This window comes from Diplotaxodon limnothrissa, linkage group LG16 (assembly GCF_057381915.1).
Source record: "Diplotaxodon limnothrissa isolate DT_005_m linkage group LG16, D_limnothrissa_male_GT1.1, whole genome shotgun sequence".
Classification (NCBI taxonomy): domain Eukaryota; kingdom Metazoa; phylum Chordata; class Actinopteri; order Cichliformes; family Cichlidae; genus Diplotaxodon; species Diplotaxodon limnothrissa.
The window spans coordinates 29282365-29306606 of record NC_140611.1 but is presented as its reverse complement, the minus strand read 5'-3'; the positions used below and the strand labels follow the sequence as shown (position 1 = coordinate 29306606).

The 24242-nt window shown below is 39.8% G+C and overlaps 1 protein-coding gene across 2 annotated transcripts in view; it reads left to right on the top strand.

The window, feature by feature from the left end:
- LOC146616399 (alsin-like) overlaps window positions 1–3649 on the top strand; it is a 30429-nt gene extending 26780 nt beyond the window's left edge. For both annotated transcript variants that reach the window (XM_085373699.1, XM_085373698.1), the window contains exons 35-41: window positions 257–355; window positions 472–654; window positions 760–805; window positions 924–985; window positions 1871–2020; window positions 2669–2765; window positions 3096–3649. In XM_085373699.1, coding sequence (XP_085229825.1) covers window positions 257–355; window positions 472–654; window positions 760–805; window positions 924–985; window positions 1871–2020; window positions 2669–2765; window positions 3096–3134 — 676 coding nt within the window. In that variant the 3' untranslated portion in view covers window positions 3135–3649. The remainder of the gene's footprint in view (window positions 1–256; window positions 356–471; window positions 655–759; window positions 806–923; window positions 986–1870; window positions 2021–2668; window positions 2766–3095) is intronic.
- The last annotated feature ends 20593 nt before the right edge of the window (window positions 3650–24242 follow it).

Here is a 24242-nt window from a genome sequence, read left to right as displayed (position 1 = left end):
TTAACTCTGAGAGTAAACATGACATGTCTTCATATTAAAGTTATTGTACCAAAAATAAATCAATCAGCTGATTGTGAGGGAGTCAGGACTGTGGTTTAAGATTTGGTTTACAGGGACTGAGCCCTTATTAGATTTAAAAACTGAAGGTGAAACCAACTTAAATAAAACTCTTGTATACAATAAATTTTACTATATATGTATATGTGGTATAATGTCTGTCACCTGACTAAATATGGGTGTAATATTCTGTCTGCAGGTTTTTATTCCCAGGATTACCGGACGATGGCAGCGTCCTCCCAGATGCCCCCACCTCTCCATCTAAGAGCAGACGCAACTCTTACACAACAGGGCATGGGTGAGTGACACACACACACACACACACACACACACACACATACAGGACACATGAAGTTTTCCTGACTCTTCATCTGTGTTTTTCTCCTCTTCTTCCTCCACCACGTTATTCTCCAGCTGTGTTATGGTGGTGAGCTCCTCCTCTCTCCTCCTCCCTCTGCTGCTCCCTCGACTCTATCCTCCTCTCTTTACTCTGTACTCCCTGCAGGAGGAGCAGGAGGAAACTGAGTACTGGGAGCGCATCCTCCGACTCAACAAACAGCCTGACCAATCGCTGCTCAGCTTCCTGGAAGTGCAGGAGTGAGTACAAAACACACAAAATAAGTAAAAATATAAAAGGTTTTCTTCTTTAGAAAAAAACATTTTGTTTGTTTGTTTTGTGTCATTTGAATTTTTCCACTTTAGGAAGTTCTGGCCGCTGTGGATGTCAATTCTTGGGGAGAAAAAGCAGGTGAGGCAGTTTTTTTTTTTTTTCTTTCTGTAATTTTCAGTCTAAATGTGCAGCTTTTATTTACAGCTGCAGCTCTCGTTTCATTGTCTGTAACTGGATCTCTTTGCATGCATTACAGATTGTGTCCAGCAGCAAAGACGCCTGTTTTGTTTCTGCTGTAGAAACACTCCAGCAGATCAGGTAGCTGCCCTGTGATCACGCACAATGTCATTAGTGATGACTAGACACTAAAAATGAAAAATGGAGCTCTTATTCATGGTTTAGAGTTTTGTGTATCTATAAGAGTGATTCATTTGCAACTGAATTTACAGATGTCCTGGTTACAAACACACAAGCTTTTCAAAATGTAAATGTTTCTTCACACAAGTAAAAAAACTCCTTAGAAGCAGATTTTATTAAAGCGGGATAAAGTTCATGGTTCACCTGTCGGCCATGAAGAAGAGCGTCACTACACTGAATGATGAGCTGTGCTCAGTTCAGAGTGACGGATGATGTTGTCGATCCTGACGTCCACCTTCACATCCTGAACCTGAGCGCACAGATGTTCAGCTCTTTGGTGGGCGGAGCTTCCTGACTGCGATGGAGGGTCTCCTCGAGGGTGCTCAGTATTTTGCACTCTCCTGCTGACCTCAGAGCCGCCAGCAGCTCTCTGTGTGAACTGAGTAAGCGGTTAAAAAGAAGGATAGTCGGATGGGTGATCACTTGAATGGGATGTCGCTATTGTCTCCTTTTCCTTCATCAAGGATGCTCAGCTATATCCTCTCCTAAAGGAAGCATTAAACACCTTTCCTAAGCATTTAGAGAATTTGCCCAGTTCTTGTGAAGACTGCCACACAGATACTTTCAGGTCATTTCACTCAGTTAGCAGCTGATTATTCAAGCACACACTGGGACTCCTTCACTCAGCTGGTTTTTTAATAGATGTTGTGATGCTTGATCACAAACTATTGAGACTTTGGTAAAGGGATACACACCCACGCACTAATAAAAATGTCACAATGTCATGAGTTTATAATGTAAATTCACGAGTTGAGTATTAAAATTCAACCCTTCATATTTACACAGCACCAGATTCACTCCGTCAGACAAGCTGATGGTGATCCAGAAGTCGTTTGAGGAGCTGACCCTGGAGGTGAAACCTCTGCTGCATGGTGACTTCCTCTGGTGCATGGATGATCTGTTCCCACTCTTCCTTTATGTGGTGCTCAGAGCCAGGTATCCTATCACACATTCATGCATTTGCATGTAGTAAGAGGTGTCTGTATTGCCTTATTGGTGGTATTTGAGGTCTGTGTTGGTTACCCTAACCTTATGCTTTTATTGAAGTCTTGACAATCAGGGAACAAAAACAGTCATCAGTCTACCTGATATTTTTCAAAAATACTTAGATTTTTCCCAAAAAAGTACTTTTAGCTTGTCTCCAAATACAAAGGAGTAGGATTCAGGGTTGATGTCAGCCTAGCCGGTGAGTTAGACCTCACAGTGTTAAATTTGTGTCCCCTCTTTAGAGATTCAGGTGTAGGAACTATAGCCTCAAAGTTTTTTAAACACGTGATATTTATAATGATTAAAAAAACGGAACATTTTATAAGTGATAGCTGGCAGAATTTATATCTGTAAGAGAATGAAGGGCATTTTCCATCCTGAGCTATTTTCTTGAGTATTTTATAAAGTACTGTGTTTTGTTGGAGGTTGTCTAAGTAGCTGTACAAGAAGTGAAAACCAAACTAAGCAAGTCAAAGAGGACCAAACCAGTCCTGATGGTTTTCAAGTTCGCAGTCTTGTTATTTTTACTATCCCACCTCTTTGAAAGTAGTTTTATAAACATCCAATTAATCCATTACACATTATTCTGCTGCTCAGGATCCGAAACCTGGGAGCTGAAATCAGCCTCATAGAAGATATGATGGATCCCAACATTCAGCACGGAGAGCTGGGACTGATGTTCACAACACTAAAGGTGAGAGCAGCCGACTCCCAGACACATTTACATAAAAGGTGTAAAAGTACCTGTTTCAACATAATTTTATGGACCCTTTGTGTTTTCTTCTGGATCTGAAGCAGCGTAATTAAAAAAACCTTTTCAACAAATTCCTAGTTTTGTGTCAGTTTACAATAAGAAAGGTCTATAAGCACTTTCCTGACTCCATAGTTCCTCAAAGGAAACAAAAAATCTTTGTAAAACTTCAGGAAATCTCCAAATTGCTGTTTTTGTTTCAGCTGTGACTCCAATCACAGTTATTCTTCGTCCATCATGCGTGCAGGATTTTAAACCATGTCTCTGCCACAGGCCTGTTACATCCAGATCCAGCGGGAGACGAACACGTAGGAGACAGGAGGATGCCACGCGCTGACAGGAAGTGCCATAACCAAACCGAAGCTGCATCGAGGCTGCAGACGTGCACAGCAAAGGGAATGTGGGAGCTAAACCTCTGAGCAGGAGGAGGTCTGACCCCTCTCATTAACTCCACTTTTTTCTATCCAACCTCATCAGGCCTATAAACAGTGGGAGCGTAGCGCCCTCTTCTGGACAGGCTGCGACACTGCACCTTCATTTTCAAATGCACTTTGACATACGTGTCAGTTTAACTTCCATTTGAGTTTCAGAACTATTTAATGAAAATTTTATTTTACAGTGTTTCCCTGACTGCTGAATAGGGCTGCCACAAACGATTATTTTGATAGTCGACTAGTCACCGATTATTTTTGCGATTAGTCGACTAATCAGATCATCATCCATTGGACGTAAAACTACAGCTTATTGCACCAGCAGCATCTGCTCTTATATAACTATCATTAGCTTACAGCTTTAAGTGTTTAAGGTCTGTGCTAACTAAAAATAAAGACAAGATAGTTTATTAAATTTTAATGAAATTTGCAGATTGTTTCGGTGAAGTTTAATGAACTCCTTGCTATCTAAAATATAACAGGACACTGGAGTATATTCTGGAGCATCTCACACTTCTGATAATCAGTTGTCTGCTTGACGTTTATTCAGCTGTGTAAAAACTATAACTTTAATCTCAGACAAACTGATTTACTCAGGAACAAATAAAATACTAAAAAAAAAAGCCAAACAATAACATTTTAAGTTATCTAAGTGACTCATATATATTTAACCTGAGTAGCGAAAGATGGCGGTGGGTTTGAAAACGATTTGCGGGGAGTCCGGTGTTCTCACGGCGCTAGTGAGCCTAGCCCCCGGCTCGCTAACGAGCTAGTGGGTAACAGATGTCTCCGAAAACGTTGGAGTGCTTTTGAAAATATGTGGTGTCCTGATAAACTGAGCAGATATTTGAGGTTTACACAGCTACATTCTCGCCTGAAAATATGTTAAACGTTTATTTTGTGACCCAGAAAGAATAATAAGAGTAACATTAAAACAAACTAGCTGCCGCCATTGTTGGAAACTGCGCTGGGCCGCGCTATGAATTCTGGGACACAGCTGCTTCTTCTTCTTCTTCTTCTTCTTCGGGGTTTAACGGTAGCTGACATCCTTGTACATGCAATGCTGCCATCTTCTGTTTCAGTCCGTTATTACACTCTTAAATCCTGCCACTTATTCCTGCGTCTTTTGTGATCTTACAAAGCTTCAAACGACGCGTCGACTATTAAATCAGTCGTCGACGATTTTGATAGTCGACGTAATCGTGACTAGTCGACAAATCGTGGCAGCCCTACTGCTGAATATACAGTGTATATTATACCGATTTCATCTGCTCTTTGCATCAACTGGATGCAAAAAGCGCTAACTACATCATAGATGATAAACATAACTGTGTTTTAAAGGGAAAAGTCGGTGCTAATAACTGCAATAACGATGTAAATATTTTTCTAAGGGTGAAAGAGTTTTCAAAAGGGATCTTTAAGGCTGTTAATGCTACGATCGTTGTTTTTATTTAGCTGAATTTGAATGCAGTGGAAAACCAGGGAGAGAGATGACGAGTGTGTTCTTGGTAGCAGATTTTGGATGAATACACTGTTGAAGGCTAATGTGGGCTACAGTGCAGGTACTTACTGAACGTGCAGCATGTGTCAGCTGCAGTTAAAGTTAAAGTGTGGCTCTAAACCAGAATTAGGTGCTGCTGCTGCTTTGTGAGGCTGAACGATTTTTCTCCGTTTTAGCTCAATTTTATTTTGAGTGTGAGTGACGCGCTCACTTTTCACTGAGCAGCCGAATGAGACAGAGCTCGATCAAACTGGGCATCCCGCCGATGCCGATGCACATTAACAAACTAAAACTGTAACTCTGACACACAAACATAACTCTGATCTCCTACAGCTCTGATATTTTTAACCAGGATAAAGTGACCAGCAGGATTACTGATTTTGGTCCTTCGCTGAACAGGATGAACAAGCTCAGCATAAAGGAAACTTTCATTCTTTTAATCTGAGTGCTTCTTCTCTTATTCTGTGTTCTTGTTTAAGAATATCATCTTCAGATCCAGGAACGCCGAGTTTTCTGGGCTTTAGTTTACTTCCACGTTCAGCCGGCGAAAGTCTGCAAAAGGAATCTGCATCTGTCATCTGTCATGTTTTTGTATCAAGCTGCATGAAAGGAACATTTCAGGGTTTTTCTTTTGTTTTTGGGTTTCTGTTTGTGTGTTTTATTTTGTTTTATGTTATTAAGAAAAGCAACTTTGCAACATTTCCAAAAAGTTTGACAGCAAAGTTCATGAACATCTCAGTTCAGAGAAAATGGTGCGCACATTCACGTCATAATTGTTACTGTGTGTGTTTTAATGCAGATCCAGATTTTTTTAAAAACACATTTGTCCAGCTAGTTAATGAAACTTTTAGGTTGTTTTGATCCCTTGAAGCTGACTCAGAATAATATTTTTTTTAATGTTGTGTCCTTGTGTGTTCAAGGAAAAAAATAAGACATGAGGGAGTTTTGTCACTTTAAAATGATTTTCTTATTTATTTATGATTGGAATACAGTTTAAATTAATGATATTGATTATAAATTATGAAGACTTACCACAAACCTGCACAGGATCCATCTAAATTTGAGTGAGCTGAGGACTGTGATGCTTTTGTATCATCGAGACTGACGACGACTTGTAATTTCAGTGTTACTGAAAGCTGCACTGTATTCACTGCCACCTCCACCATGTTTTTATTTTTGGCAGAGTCACTTAAACCTGTGTTCTGATTTAGTTTTTTAAAAATACTACAAGCAATGGAGTGAGAGTTGCTGAGAGTTCATGGTGTAAAGCCTGAGCCGTGAAATAATTGACCCTTTTTGAAACTGGTGTGTTTATTGAATCTATTGCTTTAAAAAAATTAAATAGCAGTTTATAAATGATTTGTGTGATTGTCAGTCACACTGATTATGTACAGATCTCATGTATCTCATGTATGTATCAAATATGATACAGTCTGTGTTACAGGGTTAAATCTTTGGACCTATCAGGTTCAAGGAGAGAGAGCCTCAGCCAAATATCAACACTGTCTTCAGCTCTCAGACTGACTTTTGTTGATTTGAGATAAATGAAAAGTTTCTCTGAGAATCGTAATGCACTGTACAGCAGCAGCTCTCCGGCTTCATGCATTTCATAAAGAGAAGCCAGTGTCTGCCTAGATGGAAGAAACCATTAGAGGAAAATAAAGTAATTAAAACTGATGAGCTAACATGTAAAACATGTTTCAGACTAGGAAGCATCTTTGAGGTGATTATTTTTTTCTAACTGGGTGTATATTTTTGTAACCTTGTAGAAAGAGTTGATTTGGGGGGAAATGATTGATGAATGTCGAGTAAAGACTGATTTCAGATGTTTATTTTTAAAAAAGGCAATAAATTTATTTTAACTCTGGAAAGGTCTCCTCGTTTTGTTAAAATCACGACTGTTTGAAAAATGATCAGCACTCCTTCGAAGCACAGAGTGTTTGCAAACGGACTGATTCTTATACAGGACCTTTCTACTCTCCCAGAGCTCTTTATACCCACACTTATTCATACAAGTGCTTTCTATCTAACATTCAAACTCCATCGGAGCGCAACTTGGGGTTAGTATCTTGCCCACAGATATTTGGCATGCAACCCAGGAGCAAACCAGGTTAGTAGATGACCTGCTCTAACTTCTGAGCTACAGACACCTGGAAACAGCTCCAAATATTTGAAGGAATAGGTGTGGTCTGAGGGTTATTTAGTTCTTTTGCACATGTAGGTGAAAGATTTAGACTCTGGATTTTGAGGTTTGTGAGGCTGACATAAGGGGGAAGCGATGTGTAGAGCTGAGCAGGATGATGGAGGGTTTTTCGGAGAGTTTGTTTATAAGTACCAGTCTCTGATGGAAGTGAGAAGACTTCATACGCACGCACGCGCACACACACACACATTGAAGACAATAAAAGGCGTTTAAAATTAATATACACCACGAGTTTAGTCTATAATTCAGCAGGCTCCAAGGGAGGAACTCACACATTACAGTCATTTGATTTATTGATAATATGAGAAATATTGACTAGTAAAGTGTTTTATGAGTCATGAAATACAAAATATCTGTTAGTTTTAACACACATGAAGAAACTACAGAGATGCGAAGCAGTCCTTTTTTTCCTGGGTCGACTGAGAGGCCAGCAGGCATTTTAACAATTATAAGGAATATATGAAGAATATCTGAGTGAAGTCCGTAACCTCTCACACTTTTCTTAACATAGGAGCAGACTGAGAGAATAGCCCTGTAAAAAGGTTTACCAGTGGTACAGAGCAGAAAGCTGACCAGGACTATTCAGGATTGTAATACATCTAAGGGCCCCATTATAAACAGTATATCCAGTACATGTAAGCACTGGAAAAAGACAGATTTCAGGACAAGCGTAGCTCATATTTCGTTTTTTTCCTTTCTTTTTTTAGCCTAGTTGTAGTTCAATTCTGGGGACAAACATTTATAAAATGTTGTGAGAGTGAAGTCTACACTGATTATAACTGTTTTACACATGCAGAGATATAAGAGGAAACCATACAAAGCAGGTATTTGCATTAAAAAAAAACCCAATAGGAAACAGTGATGTGGTTTCCACAACCAGTAAAAAAAAAAACACAATAGATTCATTCAGCCTCTTTAGGATCATAAAGAGCAGATCAACATAATCCACTAAATGTAAAGGATCCAGAACTATAAACGGTATAAAAGATGGTCTTTTTAATGGCCACCAGGGGGCACCCTTGTTGTTAGAAAGTGAGTTCTGGTCAAATAGGAGTCAATGGGAAAAGCTCTTTTCAGCTCTTTTTCTCATGGACCTCAGCAAACACTTTCCTGTTGAATTTATTGTCTCAAGCACTATTTTACAGGAGAATAAAGGAGGTTTTCCCAGTTTGACAAGTCCGCTCTTCACTCTCCACAAATAATTGCAATCACAAAATTAATAAACTTGAGGTTTTCACTTACCAGTAGGTCACATCACATTGGCAGTGTCCATCTTTTAGGCCGCCTGTGGCGTGTACACAAGCTTTAACCATGCCTAAACACTAACACGTTGTGACCATTTCATATTCAGGCCCAGGAGCGGCCGTGAGGGATCAGATGTTGACTCTCTGACATTCGATTCAACCTGATGTCGCAGCCACCTGTGGAGTGTGATCTTAGGTTAACACCTGTGTGTTGGAGCAGGCTCAGGTGTCCGTTTCATTAATGATGGATGATTGTTTCTTCCTGACATCACCTGGATTTCTAACAAAAAAAGAAAGTATTTGTGCCTCATTCTCGTCTGCTCTGCTGAAGGTAATCCAGTCAGTGGCTTCAAGTTTTACATCAGGAGTTTGTCATTAGTTTGGTTTCTTTAAAAAGAAACAAAAAACATTTTTAAAAAAAGGAAACACAGAGTTAGACACCAACTCTGTAAAATCCTCATTGTTGTCTGAAAAGAAAAACTAATTATACCAGCTAAAACATTTTATTCAGGCAGCTGACTGTGAGTCACCCTGGGCTGCTCTCTCTTGTAAAGTACGTGCTCATGATTAAAAACATGTGATTTTATCTTCATGCAGCCAGTTGTCTTATTAAACTGTCAGCCAGCCTCCTTTAACTGTTTAGTTTTGACTGTTTTTAATGTTTGATCGTCCAGCTGAAACGTGCTGGCTGGTCCATTGATGAAACTTCACTGCATTACTTTTCAGTAAAGCGGTCGGATAACAGCTGATGAACAGCGACATAAAAAATATTCCTTCCTCCCAGCCTCGCTGACCTGTAACCAGGGGTCAGAAAAACAGGAACCGCAGAGTGTTTTAAAAATATCGGACACTGCTGGCTTTTGTTTTGGAAAGAGCTAAATGGACCTTGAAAAGAAGCTCTTAAAGGTCAGGTATATAAAGGTATATACCTGACCTTTAAGAGCTGTTCTGCAGATCTCTCACACACACACGTACATATATGTACACAAGATGCCTGGATGTTTAGAGGTTTCATCTGCATAAGCCAAGAGGATGCATACATGTCTTTAAAGTCAAGATTACAGGAATTGTAATTCCTACCATCCATCCATATTCATCCATTAACCCTTAGCAAACAATTTTATTTCCTAAAATAAAATAATTTCCAGTGTTAAATATAGAACTTCAATTATTTTATTTTAAAATAAAATGTAACTATATTGAGTTGCAAATACTTACAGGTAGGTAGACTAAGAATAGAATAAATGAGTAATAATCGGGTTTTCGCAAGAACAAAAAATAAATACACTGTCGGGAAATTTAAATAATGTGTAAGTAACTTTAGGTAGTGCGTGAGTAATTCAAAGTATTGCATAACTTCGGGTATGTTATAGGAACGGAGACAGTCCTTTCCTGAAATTCCATTAAAGTACAAGTGAATTAACGTCTCAGATGTGGGCTGTATTATAAAGTGTTACCCAATTTTTAACCGATAGTCTGAGATTACAAATTGAATTACAGAATTACAAAACACCTGGTCATAAAAAAAAGACCTCCGAAATCTCATTGTGTGTTTAGTTAAAATGCAGAAATGATTGTGCGTATGTTTTACCGGATGCAAAATAATGTAGTGTAAGCCAGAGCCACTCTCCTTATCTTTCATCCCTGATTTCTCTGTTTTTACTGCAGCTAGTGTTCTTTTCACTGTGCTGTTGAAAGAAGGTTTGCCAATTCTCCCAGCATAGACTGTGGAGGAGATACCAGGAGATGGGTTACCGCAAAACGTGAGCAGGACAGGACCACTAGAAGGGCATCAGCCCCTGCAGCAGGACTGCTCCTTTGTGTGAGGAGCCGGAGGAGTGCGTCCAGAGCTGGATAAAGTGACCTCCAGCAGGAGAGTTTTGTGCATGTTTCTGTCCAAACTTTTAGCAGACTATTAGGGTTGCATAACGCCCTGACTTCATTTAGTGAGATCTGTGCTCACAGACCAGCATCATGCAGCGTGACTGGCATTATCCAGAGAACAAGGGAACCAGCAGATCCACCAGTGAGCTCCATTCTCTGTACGTGTGACACATGAGGAAGAGAACTTTACGCCTCCTGCAGCCTCCATCAGCACGACTGGACGGCTGACTGGCAGAACATCTAGAACGGTATACATCAGTGCATCCGATGCTGCCAAATAGCCCGACAGACCTTAAAGTCATTGATCTAGGTGTGGGAGGAGATCCATAGGACACCATCTACCGTCTCACCTAAAGCATCCCCCGTTGTCAGGAGGCATGTGGGGGCCAAAAATACGATTGATCCACATGTAACACCCGGATCAGGTTTTTTTCGAGTAGTTATTGTTTATCTTCAAAATAAATTCAAAATGTGGAGATTAAATGTTCAGTTTCAAGTCTTCCACGGCTGTTAAACTGTCTACGTTCCAATGCGATTGAAGAGACGCTGTATCTGGTCAGAAGTTAAAACCACACAAACTCATAAGAGTTGGCCAGGATGTTGATGGCTGCACCCTTGTGCAGTAAAGAGGGGATATGTTGTATTGCCAGACACAATGAGTCAGCTGGTCAAGTTATTTCACTTACCCATCTACACAAGGCATTATGCAGAGAGGTTATAGGAGCCATGGCAGAGATCCACATTTCAACTTTAATCTCAAAATAAACAATAAATGAAAAAAAAAGTGCTATTTTTTGTCTTAATGTGCCCGTCATAAAAGAAATGGCACATTTATTCAATTATTTATTTACTGTTTTCCAGGGTGGTGTATTCCAAATGGGCTGCTATGTTTGCTTAAACATATTAACTTAAATTTCAGATCGACTTTGCCCTCAAAATTTAAGTCAGCAGACGATCCCGGGGCTGGTGTGACTCACGTGTCAGCAGATTTCCTGGAATGAATTCAGTACCTGCACTGAAAGCAGCACGCAAACACGATCGCTGAGACAGAATGTCATCACAAATAAAGAATATTTACGAATGCCTGCAGGTCATAATGAACAGGATCAAGCATCAACAATCACCCACAGCTTTTACATGAAGTTTGTTTACATTAATAGATATGCAGTAATCGTGTGCTTGAAATCTAGCATTTGTCTGCATGAGAGAGGGAGACAGAGACCGTTATTCTTTTCATCTTGACCCAGATGATGTAAAATGAGACACTTTTTTTGGATCAGCTGATTCAGATCAGTTCTGGTCTCATTCATAATTGTTCCTCCTGTAAGTGCTGACGTGCAGCCCATCTGCAGGGCGAGCGGTGAGCTGAGGCCCCGACAAAACTGCAGGTCAGACGGTTCGGATTGGCAGAGCTTCCACACACACACACACACACACACACACACACACACACACACACACACACACACACACACACACACACACAGACTTTGATTGTGTGCCTGCATCTCAGCTGTGTTTGTGTCTGCAAAGGATGAAAGAAAGTGAGGATAGAGAGCAAGCCAAGAGCTAGGAAAGAGCCTGGTCAGGTTAACCCTCTTAACCCTCAGGGCATCAAGACAGTCACATTAGGTGTTTATGTGACCTCTGACTTAAGACCTCCTCATTACTGTTATGAGAAATCATGCAAATGCCTAAGTCCCCTTTTAATGTTGAAAATCAAAAGTTCAAATAAGTTCAAATAAGTTCAAATAACGTCAACATTAAAGGATAAAAATTCCTTTCAGTGATTTCCTGAAGCCTCTGTTGCTTATTTGTGTCTCCTCTCTGATGATGGTGCAGCTTCATCACATAAACAACCTTCTAACAGACTGAAAAAGGTTGATTGCATTTAGTTTTTTACAGCCAGGAGAGGAAAAGTCTGACATGCACATCCACACAGCTGCTCCTCCGGTTAATATGCTGCAAAATGTTTCTGAATTCAAATTATACCAGCAAAGACTTCAAAGAAAAAAAATAGAGATGCTGAAAGCCATCTGATACACGAGAAGGGATAATTTGTCCCTGTGCTGTTTCTGTCCCTCGTCCTGTCCTACTGATCCAGTAAAAGGGAATAAATGAAGGAGCATTGAAGGAGGACACAGGAGGGATTATGGGCTCTTGACCCAGTTACCTGCCGTGACTAAATACTGGCATAGCCGGCACACTGGCCTGGACTGGCCTTCAGCGCATAAGGACAGCTAGAAGCAGCATTTATTCACTCACCCATAAACACACATGCGGACAAGCAAAGCTTTTCCTTTAAGCTAAACTTGCACGTATCAAAAAAGTACTGAGTAAATCTGTGTTTTTAAAGCATTGATCCTGAATATTTTGTGCACTAAAGCTGACAGCAAGGTCAGATATGCCCATATACAGTGTGTGCAGATTCTTTCTTGAATGCAGCAACTCTCTTTGATTAAAAGCTCATCATTTTGAAGTAGAATAAGTGGGACTGTGAATGAGGCTTGAGTAAAATAGTGCTGTTAAGTACCATGTGGTTTACCATACTGACCAGTTTTTCAAACTCTTCAGTATGAGTCTGAACTTTTTGTCAGATTTTCTTGGTCCTTTTTTCCATTCTTAAATATTGCACTGATTTTGTGTATTGTTGGCCAGGATGAAGTTATGTCAGCAGACCTGCTTTTGATTGTGGTACAGACACACTCCCAGACACACAGCAAATTAGGACACCAAGTCTTATGTGCAGACTGAGAATGCACACACCTGCCAAGGCTGAAAAATCCCTCCACATCCACGTGTGTAGAGCCCAGGAGGAAATAGAGATCCAGGTTAAAGTGTTTGAGACAGTGACAACCAAAGTTGAGATGTTTCCCTTCCTCTCAGTGGAACATAGTGCTTCCAGAAATTGGATCCAGATGTGAATCCAGAGATCATCAAGACGCTGGCTCCCAATTCTGCCTGTTTCATTTTCATGTATATTTCTATTACTAGATAAGATGCTAGACACAGAATGTCCAATTCTTCTCCCTGTTGCAACAGTAAATACTTCAAACCTAAAAGTCTAAGGTGGGTCGCTCCCACCTCTGGCAAAACTCACGCATATCCCTCTGGCAGCTGGGATTGGCTCCAGCCTCCTCAAGCCCGAGTGACCGACCAGATGGATGTTTCTAACCAGGCAGCTCTACACCCCTGCAAATTTTTAACAGAATTTATTCAAAACTTTGAGCCGTCACGTTTACAAAGAAAATAACACATACACACATTCACACACCCTAGCAATAACATAACCTCTTTGGTGTGGATTTAAAAAAAAGGCCAAAAGGCAAATTTATTTGTACAACCTTGCTTAGAAGAGCACAGTAAAAGTGAAAACTTGAAAAACTTACTAACCTCTTGTAGGTATAGTTTGTTCCAAGAAAAACCAAATATCTTGTAGCTTAAAAATTTTTGCATGGAAGATAACTGACAATAATGCAAAGCACAAACCAGTTGTTAAACTGCTAAAAGGAGAAATAATAACTGCTGAATTTATCCACCATCCCCGTGGTGCTGTGAAGGCACTGTCACCTTTATTTGAAGACACTGGACCTCTATCACCAAGTGTGAAAACGTTATTAACCTGCAACAAACAAAAAACCCATGTGCGCCAGTCAGTTCTGCAGCTCACTAACATGCATGTGTTAATGGATCCAACTCATCCCAGATAATAGGGTTCAGCTCATTGTTTGCAGAATGTCTGTTATATGCAAACGTTTAGCTCAAGGTGATGTGGAAAGAGCAGTGATTTAAAAGAAGCCTGCAAAAAAGCAGGAGACATGCATTTTTGCAGGAAAAACCTAAATAGTAAGGTCTGAGGTGGAAGCCAGAAAATGCACAGAAGACATGACCATTTGAAAAAATTAATAAATACTAGTTTTAAAAAAAATCAAGAAAGCTGACAATAGAGGCAGTGTAGCTCAAGTTTAAAATAATAAATAAGATAAAGTTTCTAAGACAGCCAGACCCTCAAAATATTCATAAATCACTCATTTGTGCACTGTGTTTGCAAATGAGGCCAAATGTTTCAGAGTCCAAATATTTGGAAATACTTTCTTTAGGTTCACATTACTAAGGCAAGAAATAAATCAGTGATTTTGATTACTGGCCAGTTGCTGCAGTTGTTCCATATTTTCTTGATGTAAGGGTCAGTCACAGCCAACTAAGATAACACAGCTCTGCCAGAGTCAGATTTACTAAACCGACACATGTCAACGAAATTTCAGCGTTGTAATGATAAACATAAATACAGAATTTGTTTTGGTCACATAGATAGAAGGATTTCTGCTTTGAGGACTCCTCTTGCAACTTTCTCCATCTGGGTGGAAAACCTTTGTTGACTTTGGTTCCAGGCACAGTTTGAACAGCAAACACAGCCCTAAGGAAAAACTTCAAATTCACAGCCCTGCTTCTCACAAAATTACCCCAGCTCTGGTATTGCTGGGCATCCTCAAATGAACTGCTTGAGGTCCTTCCACAGTATTTAGTATCAGTATCTGACCTTCACTGTTTAAAAGTAAATCTTTGGCAGAGTTGCCGGTGCTCAAGGTGCAAAAAAAAAAAAAACATTTAAAAACTAGCGTTTGTAAAAAAATCTAACTGAAAAAAACATTATGTGGGAAAAATCTTCAGTTTTAGTCTTTGAATGTGGTCAAAGCTGTCAGCCCAACCAGTCTCAGCAGGCTTTGTTGCTTATTTCTATGACTGTGATGTCTGTTACTGTGTCAGGTGTCTGCTCCGAACCCATTAAATCTCAGTAATAACCAACCACAGTGTAAGATAAAACACAAAGACTGAGACTGAAGATTGTAATGAAAAATCCACATCCATGCACTCAAGTTATAGGCTTTAGTTAGCTATAAATTTCCAGTTATATTTCCTGGAACAATGTTTTATTCATCGTTCCATTGTTGATTGTTGGAAGTTCATGGTAGCCCTTATGAGCCCTTATAAATGCTGTGTTTCTCAATTTCAGGCAAAAAATTCTATTTTGATCTCACATCCATAAACACAGCCTCCCACCAACTTTCTGGTTTCTCTTTGGTGAATTTCTTAGATGGTGTTGGCCTCCTTGTTGCTTTACTGCCACGCAAGCCGTTCACCTTCAAATTTTTCTTTGAAAGCACACTCATCAATATTAACCTTGGCATGTCCAAATGTTTCTGTTGCAGTACTCCTTTCATGCGCTGGCAGCTTAAAGAAAGGAGCTACACTGCAAAGGACATTTGTCAGCTGGTCCATGTGTTAATTAGGTGTTCCCATGCCATGTATTCATTGCTACTGGAGTCAGCGATCACTCGGGGTGTTGTGTTTCACTCCCCAAGGACTCGTGTACATCCAAGTGTGCACGCGATATTGGATAGTTGTGTTTGTGAGAAGTGTCATCTACATGACAGTCTGCAGCCACAATAGCTCTTTGTCTGCCAAGAGAAACTGAAGCAGCTAAATATCTCACACAAGATAAACTCAGCATGAGCGTTGACACATTTTTTAGACTCTCGCTCAGCATTTTGAAAAGCGAACATGTGTTTTTAAATAGCTATTTGTGCTTTGCATTTCAGTTTGTTTAGTTTCTTGTTTTCGTGATAATGTCGGAGTGAGATTTAGCACAATAATTCCATTTAACAATCCAGTTAGTCTGTCTCACACATATTGTTAGTTTTTTAAGTCCACAACATGGTCTCAGTTAATTTTATTTTGTCTTTAACACTAGTTTATTGTATCTAAGTTAACTTAAACTTTTGCACATCTGGTTTAATTAAGTTCACTATACCTTTAATGTGGAAAACAGGTAAACTACAGCATGTATTTTTCTTCAAATAAAAGCAGAAAGGTAAAATTGGTATTTATGAAGTGCTTTACTCTTGAGTACCTGATGCACTTTTCCACGGTAAAGTCACATTTGGAAGCATTCATACTGTGCACTTTAAATTGTTTTGATTCATTTTACAGACAGGGGCAATTTAGTACCTTGCTCAAGGACACCTTGGCGTGCAGACTGGAGGAGCTGCCAACCTTCCCACAGGTGAAAGCTCATTTACACAGAGCACAAAATAAACAGGACAATATGGAAAGGTTGGCAGCAGACTGACGTATCATGAATTTTACACCCACTTTTCCAAGTGCATGCATCTATTTATGAGAACACAGTAATGTCCTGTTGTGTATCTGACAGCCATACAGCTGCTTATTGTGAACTGTTACGGGAGTCACTAAAATGATTGTTGTACTTCTGTGTGCCACTTTCTATTTTTTATTTAGGCATGTTAAAACAGCATTTAATATCACTACAATGACTTTTGTGCAAACCATCAAAGAAAGAAAAAAATTCAGAGCAAGATATATTAAACCTAATCAATGAAATAAACTGTACAGAGCTCTTTGAATTTGGTCAAGTCAAGTGGCTTTATTGTCATTCCAACCATGTGCAGTGGTACAGTACATAGTGAAACGAGACAGCACTCCACCAAGACCATGATGCTACATATAACAGACGATCAACACAGGACTACATAAGTGCAATGCGCAAAGATTGCAAACAAAACAAAGACAGTGCAACACCAGGCAGAACAGAACAATACAGACACAAGACAGTGCAGACACAACAGTGCAATAGAAGCCATCAGCCATCTCAAGTGAACTTTTAAGTTTCCATGTTAAGTCCTCGTTCAGTACCTTGGAATTGTTAATCGTACCAACTTAATCTGTTGCTACATTAAACTGTGCCTGTATGCATATTCGTGCAACTTCTGACTTTCTTGTTCCATCTGAATGCATCACTTGAACTGCTCAAATGACAACTACCTGTACATTGAAGGATAACATGTTCATATGCTGCACATCTCTGTAAACAATGTCCTTGTAGTCATCAGTAATTTTTTCTTTTATTACTTTCTACCTCGTACATTTTCAAAACGAACTCGTTACTTTTGGTTTAGCCTGTGTGCATATTGTTGCACAGTTGCTGCTAGCTAAAGATCCAGCTGCTGTATTTCACAGGGAGAGAAAAGAAAGAGCTAACTTCACTCAGAGATGGAGAAAGACACGAAAGACAGGACACTAGAGGAAGAAGAGAAGTTATATTTAAAGGTAAGGACTGCTCAGTGACGCTTGATGAACTGCAAATTTAAAGCTTACATGTAATAATTTTAATCACATATTGGATTTGTATATGTTGGGTTTTAATAAATTAGGTATTTTCATTTTGTGAAACGTCTTGCAAAACAAACTAAGCTATTCTAGCTTTGTTATTCAAATGTTGCATGAAAGTATGGTTTGGGTTTTCCAGAATAAACAGGTTAGTTTGCAGTACTGTGGTGAATTCACAGTAAAGTTAGACTCATCAGTGACTGCGGTGCTGCTGATGGTCAGATTTAGGTTACATCAAGGTAGCAGATATGAATTTCAATTTAAGCTGAGGGTGCTTGGGTTTATTAATTGAATTCCAACTTTATACTGTCTAGTGTAAACAGTATAGTGTCAGTGTAGGAAATGGATCGATGGGGTGTGTTTGAGGTGTGGTCCTGCTCCTGAAATTCAGATAAATTATCTTGTGCTCTCATGTTTCCCTCCTCTTATCTTCCTTTGTTCTTAGCCAACAGTACCATAGCTTTCATTGGCACCCTATTGGCCAACAGCAGCGTTAACCTAGGCCACACTCTTTACATTACATGTAAGACCAAGACTTTAAAACAGCTAGCTGCAAAAATATGATCATAAACTAAAATTTTGGGGATGTAACATTTCAACGAAAGATTGTCAGCTGAAATGCAAGAGTGAGTCTACTAGGTAGACAGTTGTTTTGTCCACGTTTGTGCAATGAGTGCAGAGATGATGTGTGCCACAGTGCTCCCACTGAGAGCTAACTGCCTGATGAGTCACCCTCTTCTGAGAAATGGAGGCTCCAGTCCCTGGGGCACTGTTCTTAGAAATAATTAAATGTAGTGTTTTCCGAACTTCAGGCCCAGTTTCCATAGAAGCTGGCATGTTGTGTAAAAAAAAAAAAAAGGACAGAGTTTGATTTGCAAATCATTTAAACTCTAAATTTAGCTGAATCTAATATAAATAAAACATTACATGGAATCTGGGACATCTGCAGTGCACATTTTGAACACATTTAAAAGATGTCAAGACATAGGAAGTTTACTGGGGTATTGTATTACCCTCAGGATATATTGCTATAGTTTTTTGGGGAAAAAAATATACCATCCCTTCTCGTATGATTTTAGCTACTCAACAGTTTGAGGCTTTCTTAAGAGTATTTTTGTTGTTGTTGTTGTTTTATAATCCTAGAGCTGTTTTCACTGGGTGACAGGCCACTTTAACAACTTTGCTCGACTTTATATTTCAGTGGGTTAAAACTGCAGAAGGTGCACGCATTTTTCTTTCTTGCTGAGATTAGATGTTTCCTGAAAAAGATGTCCGCATGGAGGACACGTTATAAGCAATTACATTAAAATTAAAAAACAATTAAAAAAATTGTTCTATGTCAACTTTCTGCTATTTTAAATGAAATACAATGCATAAAGTTAATTACATTTTATACAGAGTCCTAACTTGCTTTAAAAAAAAGGTAAGTTTGAAGCCACTTAACTACAAACCTTAAACGAAACAGGCAACAAATGCCTGTGATAACCTTCTCATCTCCACCCAGTTTTATTGCCAAAACCAAATCAAAACTTTGGAAACAGGAAAAAGCATTGACTGCCGATGGAGATAAACAAGAAGCTCTCATCTTTAAACTCAAGTAGGAGGGTTAAAGAATATTGTAGAGATGAAATATTGACCCTGGGGGAAAAGGCTTTTTAAAAATCGACTGGACCTGAGATTATATACACAATCACAGGTTCAGTCAATAAATTTCTGCTTAGTAATACTGAGTTGATTTCAGTGAAAACGGACAGCTGAGTATTTCCAGGAAAGCGTAACACATCCGGAAAGCACTCGTGAATTAATTAAAAACATGAGTCGCCGTGTCGAGCTGAGGCCTGAGCCAGGCAAGAGGCAACAGGAGAAGTTTACATTCCTGTGCAGAGTCATCACCTCAACCAACACACAAGACAGCATACAGTTGCATCACTGGCGGAGGTCCGACACATCCCTATGAGGAATTCTTCACTTACCCATTGTAGATACAACGACACACACACACACAGATAGAAAAGCCAAATATTACGTCAGAGGTGCTGCTGTTACGAATGAGGCTGACGGTAAAGGAGCGCCGGCCAGCTGAATTACTCATTACACCATCACTCTTGAGAAGTGATAATTAAACCTTAGCTAACAAAGAACCGGGACAGAAAAGTAGTTTTCATCGCATTTCATTGCACGCTGCATCTGATTATGTAGGTACATACTGCATGGATATGCTGTTGAGTATTACAAGTACTGTTTTGAGCACATATAGTGAGGCTGCTCTTCAAAGGAAATGTCAGTTATATTAATTAATTTCAAGTGAGGTACGCTGCCACGCAGGGTACATTTGACAGAGAAAAGAGAACAGGCCGGTGAGTCCGTTTGAGATCACATGAAGGAGAGATTTCCACCATGTGATTCCATTTCAGTACTGTAACTGCAGACGCACATGTGTTATTTTACCTATGAGGCATGCAAGAGATGCAACACGTCACTGAAATATAAATAATGTCAGGAAGAACAGTCTGCAAAATAAATATTCCTTTGTTGTTGTTTTGGTTATTTTAAGCTGATCAACCTTTTTGCCCTTCCTTTCTGTTTGTGACTGTGATATGTCACATTTGACCATGTTGTGAATTTATTTAACCTTCAAGAGACCAAATGAAGTCAAACTACTTTTCTTTTTTTTTTACTCTTCACATTTCCATTTTTTTTTAAAAAAAAAAAAAAAGAAAGATTTGTCACATTTATTTGAACAATATGGACTTTCTGTTCATTGTGCTACTGAACTGATTTGTTTTGTAGAAGTAAAAGAAAAAATTTAAAATAAAAGTAATTTTGTTTGTATGATTTGTATTTTAACTCCTTTTTGCTTAAAAATTATTCAAAACCATATTTAATTATTTTAGAACCATTAGAATATTATTCATAGATAAAGCACTCTTGAACAACTTAACTGAAAGTTATGATTTGATGCAATTTGCAGCTTAATTAAAGGATTTCAAAGAAGCAAGAAATCTCCTCTCACAGCATGGCTTATAAATTTTTCATTTACTTAAAACATCAATTTTCTCAGAAGCAGTACACTCGGGCATAAAGTTTGCCTGAAGCAGAAGAAGTTTTTACTAAATTTATATCCCCTGCGTCTCACTTTTATTTCAGTCTGTGAGATGACAAGCACTCATATCAACAGTTAATTTCATTACATTTGCGAGCTCCCTTGTCATGCTGAGGCATCACAGTGCAGAATTAATGAAAAGTCTGGGTCTGGTTACATAAAAGGAGCAGACTTTGTGATTTCTATCAAGTGTCGTGACTCACTTAGCGACCAATTCTGGGTCAAGTTGACCTGTTGCCACTTTATGAGAGATTTTTTTTCCTCTTTCCTCTCTGCAGCGGTTGTCTGCTCATCTGCAGGAGTGGCCACAGGTGTGTTAGTCAACCAGCTGCAGCCAGTTCCATAATCAAGACCTCTATATATACAGCAGACCTTTCACTTCCACCCTGCTGCTCAGTTGTGTAAGGTTGGGTGAGCAGCTGGTGGTTTATGTGAAATGTTTTTAATAACCCCCCCCCCCCCAAAAAAGAAACCCTATCCTGTTTTTCTGTAATATGTAGCAGCTCAACTCCTCCTTAATCAACATGTTACTCCCAGGTATTAAGCCAACTAGCTCCCACTTGCCTAGCGGAAATTCCCTAAGCCCTACCTTTCCCCAGAACTCACAAATGTATGAGAAGTGAACCTGGCAGCCTTAGTGTTGCCCGTGTGGTGTTTTTTGTTTGTTGGTTGTTTTTTTTTTTTTTTTTTTTTTAATTATTTTTGGAAGCCTGATCCTTGCTCTACTCAAATTACCACTGTTTGGGGTTTTTGAGCCAGAAACTGCCACTTAGACAAGGTGAAGGTGGCTGGTGCTAAACTGACTATGCTAGACTTCCTCCCAGCAAAACTAAAGCACAGACCCAGCCCAGCTTAAATCTGGCTATGTCATGAAAATATGGGCTTTTAAAAAATGCCAGACTTGATTTCTCTTTATAAAAGGAGGGGAAACTTTCCATAAAAGCCAAGTGTCTTGAACAAGGTAAACACATTTCTGAAGTTGGGCGTGTGTTTGGGGTTTTTGTTTCATATTAATAAACAAGTCTTGAATCACTTGAAGCCAAATAAGTCATAAGAACTGCTGGATTTTAGATCTTGGACGCTGGATCAACTTTGCTGTGTTCCTCCATGGCATGGGAAACAGCAGGAGAAGTCTTTCAGGCACTGACGCTATCAAGATGCACTGTTTCCTCTGGCTTCTCACTGACTACCCAACATCAACACACCCATGTCTGAGGTTCCTGACATGTCACCATCTAGGGGGAGGGGGAAAATGGAATAGCAGCCTCATCATTCCCAGTTCCATTTTCTACAGCAATGCTGTTGCTAGTGCTGACACATTGTGTTTCACTTATCCACAATTTCATTGTACAATCAAGGGCTATGCTATTTGACAGCAGGAAGACTAGCACTACAGTAAACTTCATAATTGTAGTACTTGGTGTTGAAACTAGTACACATATATTCCTGAATGAAGCACATAAGCCCTAAACTGATAAGAATGGCGTTTTGGACTTTCTCTCTCCCCTTTGTTATCTAAAAGGTTTTGAGGGTGCGGCATTTTAGTTTAAGGTTAACGTTCGGGTAAATGAAGTAGGCACTCTCAAAGGTCTAGATCTGCATGTGTGGGTTCATGTCCTTGGCCTGCCAGGTGCTGACCCAGTTTCCCCTACTGTGCGTTGGCATCACCGCCAAGCACCAGCCGGTTGCACAAGGAGTCATTCACCCACCTGCAAACACGCAAACAAAGAAGAAATGTGACTGCGTTTGAATCCATACATGGATGAGTGAGGTACCATAGAAACCTACTGGGAGCAGTGTTTGTTGACCTTGGCTCTCTGAATGTGAGGCTCTGCATTGAAACGGTTTTGGAGTTGCTGTGGCACTCACAGGCACAAGTCTACAGGAAGAGGACATTTTCCAGCATGTTTATCCAAAACATAAACTACTTTGGTTTCTCAAGACGAAAAGCATAAATGCAACTGCTGATTGACTCTTAAATAACCATATGCTAAGTCAGACTGAGACTTACTTCTGTAAGGAAGTTCAGCTCTTCTGTTTTAATCAAAATGCCAGTTGGACAAATATTTGGGGCTTGGCTCTAAACCTTCAGGGCAGGAAAACAGCCAAAATATCAGCACTTTAATAACAGCTTGGTGTGATCTGCACATGCTAATCCTGCAGTGACTGACACTGCACCCATTTAGCTAATCCCAAAAGTTCTAGACATTTGGAAACCTGTCCATAGTCTCTGAGATGGTGCAGTGCCTGCTTAATCTTAAATATGACATCAGCCAGTAATGTGTGGAAAACTGAGGTGGCACTCAGAGCCTCAATTTATGGAAGCAGTATGAAAGGTGCATAGTGATGCGTATCTTTCTACAAGATACAGGGTCATACTCTTAAAATGCTTAACCGAAGCCTTAAATTCTAATGTGCTTGATATAAAACAAAACCACACAACCTCAAAACAGGGAACCACTGAATTTGTCACTTAAGAGCATCCATAGTGTGTGTGTGTGTGTGTGTGTGTGTGTGTGTGTGAGAGAGACAGGCCAGTCAGTCACTGAAAACAAGCAAAAACAGAACAACACTGTAGCAACAACACAATGGGGCCTGGGCCCTATCCGGATGAGGACAATTTTCTTGGCAATGCATAGGACAGTGAAAACAATGTGGGCTGTGTTCATTTCTGTAGTAACATCATCCAAGTTGCCCAACAAACACACTAAAGGGAGGCTAGAAATTTACATTTCAGACACTTTGGTTCTGTCCAGCAGTTAAAGAAGTTTTGGCGCAGGATATGTGAAGACTTATCAAAGAGTGTGGATGTAATTGTCTATTGTATTGCCTTGACAGTGTGAGCAGTTGCTGTAAAGCTGGGCTTATGCCGGCCTTACACTGCAATATTTTATTTTATTTTATTTATTTATTTTTTGGCCCATTTTGAGACTATTTGAGTCGTGCGACCGTTTTGGTGATCAGCCCGATTTTGGCCTTCATCATGGCGTCGTGTACTATACGTGGGGTAACGAGAAGCGATTAACACCTCACGACCAGCTCCCGATCATCAATTGTGAGGGTGTCACCGCAGCCGCTCACACTGCGCACACGCAAACCCATAAATGTCAGCGAAAAAGATGGAGCAGTGCAGCGTGTGATCTGGACACAAGCGCTGGAGGCACAACTTGTAGAACTTTGGAAAGCTCATCCAAGCCTTTTCGACGTGGCCTCACAAAATTATCACGACCACAATCGTGAAAATGGTTGGATTTACTTTGCTGCTCAATCACAGCTGCCTGATCAATGTTTTTCATTAGCAATTTATCAAAGGTGGTGTGAATGAAAGACGGTTAGGGAGAGTGAGCAACAGATTTTCTGTTATAACCTTCATTTTATGGACGCACAGTGTGAGCACTTAGATTGCATCTAACCCCTGCGAGTCAATTGTGCAGTTTGAGCAGAAGCTGAGTAACGCGACTGGAAAAAAAATCGCAGTGTATGCCCAGCATTAAAGGGTCATGCGCAGCAGGGTGCTCACTGCTTTGTGAAAGTGTATTTTGAGATTAATCAGTGATATTTGGCTTTAACGTAGCTAAAACCAGGTTTAGTGATAAACATGGGTCCCTTACATCCTGTCGTTCTCCATTATTCAGTCAGAAAAATGTAAAGCAAGAATGGGGCAGGACAAAAGCCAACATGTTCTTATTTCAACAATTCAATTTTATTTATATAGCGCCAAATCACAAGTCTCCTCAAGGCGCTTCATAGATACAGAGAAAAACCCAACAATCATATGACCCCCTATGAGCAAGCACTTTGGCGACAGTGGGAGGGAAAAACTCCCTTTTAACAGGAAAAAACCTCGGGCAGAACCAGGCTCAGGG